We start from the raw sequence: 8,357 nt of genomic DNA, 5'->3' as shown, positions 1-8,357 counted from the left end.
GGAATGGGAAAATTGGACAGGCCTATCCTATGACATGGGGGTTGTTGAGATGGAATACCATTTTTTCATGAAGTGCTCGAGATACACTAACATCATATCCAAGTATGCGAAAAATTTAGAGGAAGACAACTTGAACTACATATTTCAGGAAAAACAGTTAGGCAAAACTGCAAACCTAATTATCGAAATCAACTAGCAAAGAGATGAATTAGTGAGAGGTTAAAACTTGCTTAAGCTCTCTTCTTCCTTTCAGGATGTGTGTCCCATAGGCTGCTTTAACCTTGTGGACATTATTAAAATCTTTCATTCATTCATTCATTCACTCTTTTGAGTGGCCAAAAAGGTCTTGTATTGGACGAGATAATTTATTTATTACTCACGCATTCCATGCAAGATATGTTGTCTGCAAACTTCCCTGTGTGGTTTGTCGTAATAGGAACTCGAACAATGCTCCCCAAAAATAATCGTGTCAAGTTAAAAACCACGCCTAATTATGCATACAGAAGCTTGAATGCTACCAATTCAAGCATCACAAAGTTGAACATGAATTTTAACTTGTTAGCTATTCCCCACTAACATAATAATCACATTGCCATCAAACTCGCTGAATTTTCTTGTACAAGTGCATACTTTCTTGTCTGCAAATCTAGTTAAAATGCTTTTGTTCTTCTTTCCAACTTGACGGCATTAATAAAATCAAACAAAAAATTTGCATATTTCCATACAATTTAACTTCAATAGGGTTTCCCGGTGGACAATAATTTATAATTTTAGGGAATATAATTTGATAAGGTGTGATTCTTATATAGAGACATTTTATTATCAAAGATGCAGATCAAGTGTAGCTGTCACTGATGTGCACATACCTCTGTTTAATTGCTTTGAATGCTTAATTCATTAAATGAATAAACCAAATCTTATTTTGGCAACGAAACTTCAAATCTACATGCTATGACTCGTGAATTGGAAAATATTTTTAATTTGAAAATATGATCATTACAAACCCAGACTTAAACAACTTAAACTACATAGTATTAGCATATAAGGTAATCAATGGGCCAAAAGACACTGTTTGTCTTCTTAAAGCACCTTCCAGTTTTCACAGAATATTGGTTTCTTCCCTTGGAGAAACGTATATTGATATCTATACATTTTGCTGAAGAGGTTGGGCAAATCCTGCCAAAACTTGCTCAAATGTATGACATCTATACATGTACAATATCAGGAATTGAATCTCCATATTTCTGAAGCAATTAATATGCTTATTTCAGTCTCAACCCTCAGATGCACTCAACCAAACACCCGTTGGAGGTGTCATACCTTCACCCATACCATGAAAGAATCTTATTTTGGTAACATTGGCCATCTGCATAATGAATTGAGAAAGCATTAATTTGTTAAAATGCTTCAGAGTAGGCAGGATATGGTTCATAACTAGGCAGAATGCACATTATTGCATTGACCTAAAAAGAATGGGATGCATTATCTGACAGATCTCACAAACCTCAATTCAGAACCATCGTCATCATTTTCATTATCTTCCTTTCTTCTCTTCAATCTATCAAATATTGTATCTAAGGATTCAGTTGGAGAGATCTGTGGCCTGGGCTTCTCTCTTTCCTGAACCTGTTGTAAGGGAACAAATCTTTTGGTTCCAAGATTTGCTTTCATACTTTGTAGACTCGACTTCATCGACTCCCACTTTGTTGCTAAGCCAGAAGGAATCTCAAACTGGTTTCTTCTGTCAGGCATATTTTCAGACTTACTGGGCTGAGTAGCATTCCATATATCCTGTCTCTGTGGTTGTATTACTCCTGATTGAAGATGAGACGGTTTACTCTGATGTTCTCTAAAAGCAGCATACTTACTTGCAATAGCACCCTTGCTGCCTTGGGTATGAATCTCCTCTTTCGAAGTCTTTGACTGAATACCATTTACATCATCTTTTTTCAGTGCCACTTTCACTTCTGTGCCAGTCTTATTCCAGGCATCATCAGCACTCCATGTTGATTTCTGGATAAGATTTCAGAAAAATCAGATACATAAAAAATCTAGGACACATCGTACACACTGTAGTTGACTTGTATTAGACAGTCACACAAATTTAACTTGCCTTGGGCATACTGTCTGCTTCAATGTCCTCACTCAAATTGTTGAAGTTTCGGGCCAATGGAACTACTTGCTCTCCAACTGCATGTCCTTGTTCCAGCCAAGTTCTCTCTGAAATTGTTTTATATGTTAGTGATTGGAACAACATTAACGTCCAATGCATACACAACTCAGAATAACATTAACTAAAATCTGATGATAAGCAGCATTTCCAACCACCACTTCAAAAAATTCCATAAGTCTTCCAGGCTCAAATTAATTAGTTTAACCACAATACTGGACATTATTCAATTTTGTCAAATATATGGTAAATTTAGCAACCGTTCAGTATTTTTTTTAAAACAATAATTAGTTTTAAAATAGAAAGAATGGAACTTAACCAAAAAAGAAAATGTTATGGATTGTTTGTAACAAAATTACCACATTATACTGGCAATAAGCATAGATCCCAAGGCAATAAAGAACCTGGTGGTGGTAATTACAATATAGTTTTTGCATGTGCTCGGGGAAATGTAAAAATAAGATGAAGCAATTTTGAATCTTATGTGTCACATAATAACAAACTGCATTATGATGGACACCTGAGAGACGAACAGTTAGAAAATAACTAGCTTGCAACGTTAATTCAGGACAGCCAAAAGATAATCACAGTAGCGTTGACATGATAAATAAATGCAACTTGAGGAGACAAAAAGTCTAGAAGTACCTTTCAGGCTAACAAAAGAAATGCCTGATAAACAGGCTTAATAATTAGCTTTCGAAAACTTTAAATGTACTTAGATGCTGCCTCTTGTGCGTACTCACCACTGCTGTGCTTATGCTGCCATGCCGCATGTGAAAAACACTACAGATGCTTTGGTTGAACCCTTGTACCTTTTGCTTAACACCAGTGTCCGGAAATGGATGAGGAATATTTGCAAAATCCCCGGACACATATATGGCTATATACTACAATTAAGAAATATACGAGTACTCATTTGTTTATATTTTTAACTTTTTTAGGTGTAGAACATAAGAATACAAATGCTATTTATTATTATATATTTTCGTTTTTACCTAAGTTATCAGTGAGGGTATGGATAAGGGTATGAGAACACGGTAAGTGGGTATGTACAAAAAAATTTGGGGGGATTTGAGTATGTTTGGGTACATGTATGTGTACAAAGAATTTAAAGAAATATACAGAATTCTAAATCTAAATCACTTGATAGTATGATACTCATTGATCAATGGCAAATGCTATTGATAAATATTAAACACCAATTCAATAAACCTTAAAGACACAATAACATCATCAAATACTCAAACTGTGTATGTCTGGGGGGAGGGGATGTTTGAGTACATGTTCGTGAGTGTACAGGAAATTTAAAGAAATATACAGAATTTTGAAACTGAATCATTTGATAGTATGACACTTCTTTGTTGATCAATGCCAAATGCCATATGCCAAAGATGAATATTAAATGTCAATTCAATAACCTCAAAGATACAATAACAGCATCAAATATTCACACTGTGCAAACTCAAAGTTGTAGTGTACTTCAAAAATCAAATGGAGCCCTCCAAGGGCAACCAAAGGGCAGAGACCCTGCGACCAAGACCAAGTTATGACCTCCAAAACCACAAACAATTCCAAGGTGCACAAAAAACAAGCAAACAATTTGTCTTTTAAGTGTTTCAAGACAAATTTTAATGAGTTTTAAGTCACTTTTCAAGCCTGGCCACAGATGCGAACAGGCATGCTCCAGATGTGTCCAGGACGGAACTGGACACAACGTCCAAACAGCAAACTAAAATGCAAATCTTACCAAGGTGGACACGTAGTTTTTTTAATTTCAACCACCTCTATATACTTTACGTTTTAGTTTTTTTAATTTCAACCACATCCAAAGGGGGCATCCGGACCCAGTTTGCACCTCGAGAATGCGAATTGAGTAACTAAGGTTTTTATATTTTAGTTTACAATATTCATTTTGTTGTATTATGTTTGTGATCTTTAATGATTTATATATATGTGTAAAGTTCTTTTAACCTTTATCTGACTAGTCTTGAAAAATCAGGATAACCCTAAATTGGATACAGAACCAGATGGACTAGTGTCATATCCAATTATTGGATACAGCTCAATATAGGGTTCTTCACGAATCCATCTGGTTATTACATCCACACTGTACTTGATATGCAGATGTGTAAATAGATTGGGGATAAGAACATGCTGTACTTGATTCACGGATGTGCAGATAGATTGGGGAGAAGAACCTGCTAACTCTGCTTAACCCACATTGCAGATACATGTGGAGTATGGCTCTGTCTATCAAAGATTCAAAACAACTCTACCACAAAAATGCTTTGCAGCGCCACCAACTGGAGGACCAGTTAGACTTGGTCTGCAGCAGAGAATGGCAGAAGGTTTTCTTATACCATTTAAAGTTGTTAACTTCCAGATTAATCCCTTTACATTCCCCATTGCCCACAGTCAGCTTCATGCAAATATTAGAAAAGATGTTTATCTCTTAGGTTTTTGGTATCAATTTAACCACCGCTGCTAACCACAGTATCATTAGGACGCATCCATCCTTTATAAAGTGTCAGCATTGACTATTAACTGTAATTACCAATATTACAGTATTTTCTTTTGATCAGTAAAGGTTAGGATCCATTCACTATCTATATTTATGAAATTCAAATAACAAAAACCAGACCAATCTTTAAGTGTCTAGAAACAACAATTTATCAAATTACAGCCCCAAGGGCATTTAACCCAGATATATAAACATTAAATCTAGAGGCATGTTTTGTTTTGAAAAAGAGGCTTGATGTCAGAGACAGATGGACGTCAACCCTCAGTGTCCCCTTCAAAATCTAGCTCAGAGGGCCGACCGAAGGATGTTCCTGAGGCATTCCTCGGGAGGTCCCACTAATGGGAAGAGGTGTTTTAGGCCCTAGAGGACATGTGCCTAGGTAACACAGGTTAAAACTCCATATCCACTTAAAATTTTAGTCCCCTTGAAAGTTGTGGTTGAAAGTTCACAAGGCCAAGCGCCCAATAAAAGGGTCTCGGTCCAACCAATGCCAGCTCAAATTGCCAAATGTTATGCTAAGTGTGACCAGGTGACCCACATCAGCACCATGTTAGTAGTGCAGTTTCACCTTATTGTGTAGAAAAGGGCTCTAATAGACAGGACATGTTATCAAAACGTAATTTTTTAATTGCTCATCTTACAAGAACTGTTCTGAGGCTTTATAATTAAAAGAAAGGCAATTCGAATTATTTAAGTTGCTGATTGTCATACTGGTTTGGCTTTGAGGGTCTGGTTTGTGGATTTGGGATTTTTCTCTCTCCCTCTCTCTCCTCGGGAAGGGGGATTTGAGTTCATTCATACAAAAAAAAATGGAAAAATCACATATGTATGTATGTACATTCATACATGCATATATATAATTAAATATATGTGTGTGTGTAATATGTATGCATACATACATATCTATGTTTGTACATTGTATTTCTGTACGCAAGTATTTGTTCTATTTTATTTCACAAAAAGTTAAAAACTAGTGATCCGGTATTAATTTACCTATTGACCACCATGCATGCTTCACTTGTGTTCACATTCAAGTTTTGGATGGTTATCTCGGTTTTTAATCCTTCATATAAATAATAAATTGTATACTAATCTTTATTGGGTTTGCTGTTTGACACATTGTTGATTCAGATATATGAAATCTCTTTGTCAATTGCTTTCAGTTACTTTGAAAATTCCAATCTACTTCAGACAGTAAACCTTGTAACAAAACTTATTGTTCATAGTTAAATCAACTTGAAAATGTGATATTAATATATCATTCAAATATGCCAATAGTGGCATGTTGTGATGGTTACGTTGTTGCATTGTTATCCTTGCCATCAAGGTTCAAATCTCATGGGGATGAGGTCCCCCGTTTGTGGCCTCACTGGTTCATAGCTCCAGGTCAAAGCGTTTACCCCTCTTTAAAATATATATATATCATTCAAATATATTTTATTTCTATTTGAAACAAAATGCATTCTGAATGCCAATTAGATACTGGTTATTACAATGATGAGATTTCTATTAAATTGCAAATGAAAGTCATTCCCTAATTTACAAATAGATAACAGCAGCAGATATTGTTTAGGATGTCACTGATGAAGTACCCACAGATGTACCAAACCCGTGCCCAGATCCAATTTGAACTGAACCCGGATCCGGCCCAGAAGCCAGTGAACCTAGGTTACCTAAATAATTATGAGATAGCGGGTAAATGATCCAAATATCTAAGGCCTCTCAAGTATTTGATGCAGCTTCTGTAAGAACCACAAACAAACATAGGGAAGAACGAGTGAGAAGCATTCGTTCACTCATTTGAAGCATTTCTCTGTCTCAGAAATTAAACCTCTGTTGATATCTTAGTTACCAGATTCATACCAGCAGCCCCTGCATCATGCAGACGCACAGCCAAATATGGTCCAGATGCTATCTGGATGAACATCCACAGTCTGTGGATGTGCCCAGATGTGCATCAAGCGCAACCAGGTGCATCTGGGGCCCATAAGCACTTTTTCACTTAAAAAACAGATTGTAAAGTGTTTTTTAAATATTTGTTTTCCATAAAACCTTAAAAATGCCCTTTATAAGGATTGTGCTAGACTCACTACAGATTAGATGATGATAGCATCCCTACCCATTGTGAATCTAGTGCGAGTGGAACCACTTTGGGTTCAATTGGTCTTGAACATGCAGTAGCTGAAAATGAAGATCAAATAGATGATGATTTTTTTGATAGTCCTTTTGCTGATTGATGAATTGTAAACCATATGTTGTAATTGCTATGATTTTCGTTGCAATCATGAACATAGACATATTTGAGATAGCTTATTTGAATTTTTTGAACTATCGATTGGCATTTAATATTTATCTTTGGCATTTGGCATTGATCAATGATGAAGGATCATAGAATAAAATATTAAAATGATATAATTTTATATGTTTCTTAAACATTTTTGCATAGTTCCTAGACTCGCCGAGTCTTGGTAAGTCGCACTTGCCGAGTCAAATTGACTCTAACTCGGACTCTTACAAATCTTGCAGGTGACTCGCCGAGATGCCGAGACGTGAGTCAGCTTGTCACTCACCAAGTCCAAGTAACGTGACTCAGATGGCACCAAAGAGATGTTTGCCATTTTTTTAATTTTATTTTTAGAAACTTAAAGTTCTGTTCACGTTTTTTTGTTCTATTTCTTCCTTGCAGCCCAAAAAAGCATCTCATTTAAACTCAGCAAAACATTCAATTTGAGATGCAAAAGTCATGTCTAGAATCCAAGTGGGTTACCAAGTTTCAATAACACCATCAAATAGAAGCTGCATGAATGCCACCCTTCCCTAAGGCAGCTGCAATTCCTTGAGTTCTTGTGCTTTGTTTGACAAGTAAGAGATTTGGCAGGAAGAGATTTGGAAATTGCATTTCTGACATCTTAAAAATTCAAGAAAATAATGCATGCTATGGATTTTTAGGTGGTTCTGAAGGCGCTAAATTGGTCTTGGTGCTGCCCCTCAACCCTGCCCCCAAACCCCCATCTTATTTTTGAAGTACACAACTTTGAGTTTGTGCAATAGGAATCATTATCTACACTCTTGTCATTAATATTCTTGGATATTACCTGATGCATACTTCTTATCTGGAAGATGACTTTTTCTTTTTGGGGGAAATGATGCAGTCGGCATAAAATGCCTATTGATGTGTTTCATAATATTGGTTATTTGTCAATGTATTAATTTGGATAGTAATTATGTGTTAAATGCATATTTATGTATGGGAACAAATTAGCTTCTATTTGATGATGATGTTGTGTCTTTAAGCTTCATTCAATAATGGGTTCACGTAAAATGATGGTTCCAACAGATCAGTCCTTTGACAATACAAGTGATGCCAAGAGAAATCAATTCTTAGGCTATTGACCTTTCATCATTCCTTTATAAGGATGAAAAAAAGCTTGTCTTTACCCATTTTTAAATTAAGGTAGAGAAAACCTGTTGAAATAATATTAGCACAATGGAAGTTGGGTTGTGAGATAGATCTTCAAAAGCATTGCTTATAGACAAGCAATTTTGGGAGGTGTGGAATGTCATGCCCCGCCTAAGCAGCCACAACCTCAATCAAACCACAAACAATTATAAATGATAAAGTGGGCAATGAAATTAAATAAAGCAATAGGGCCAACTCAGGGAAAA

General features: G+C 35.9%; 1 protein-coding gene across 1 annotated transcript in view; it reads right to left on the bottom strand.

Annotated features, from left to right (window-relative positions):
* Positions 1 to 963: 963 nt before the first annotated feature.
* Positions 964 to 8,357, bottom strand: part of LOC149532340 (LMBR1-like membrane protein) — a 120,270-nt gene continuing 112,876 nt past the window's right edge. Inside the window, exons 13-15 of the mRNA XM_089806913.1 lie at positions 2,114 to 2,220; positions 1,505 to 2,013; positions 964 to 1,366 (exon numbers count right to left, since the gene is read on the bottom strand). Coding sequence (XP_089663039.1) covers positions 1,345 to 1,366; positions 1,505 to 2,013; positions 2,114 to 2,220 — 638 coding nt within the window. The 3' untranslated portion in view covers positions 964 to 1,344. The remainder of the gene's footprint in view (positions 1,367 to 1,504; positions 2,014 to 2,113; positions 2,221 to 8,357) is intronic.

Source organism: Cupressus sempervirens, chromosome 10 (genome assembly GCF_028749045.1).
Source record: "Cupressus sempervirens isolate cs-2001-9-10 chromosome 10, ASM2874904v1, whole genome shotgun sequence".
Lineage (NCBI taxonomy): Eukaryota > Viridiplantae > Streptophyta > Pinopsida > Cupressales > Cupressaceae > Cupressus > Cupressus sempervirens.
This window is presented reverse-complemented; position numbering and strand designations above follow the sequence as displayed.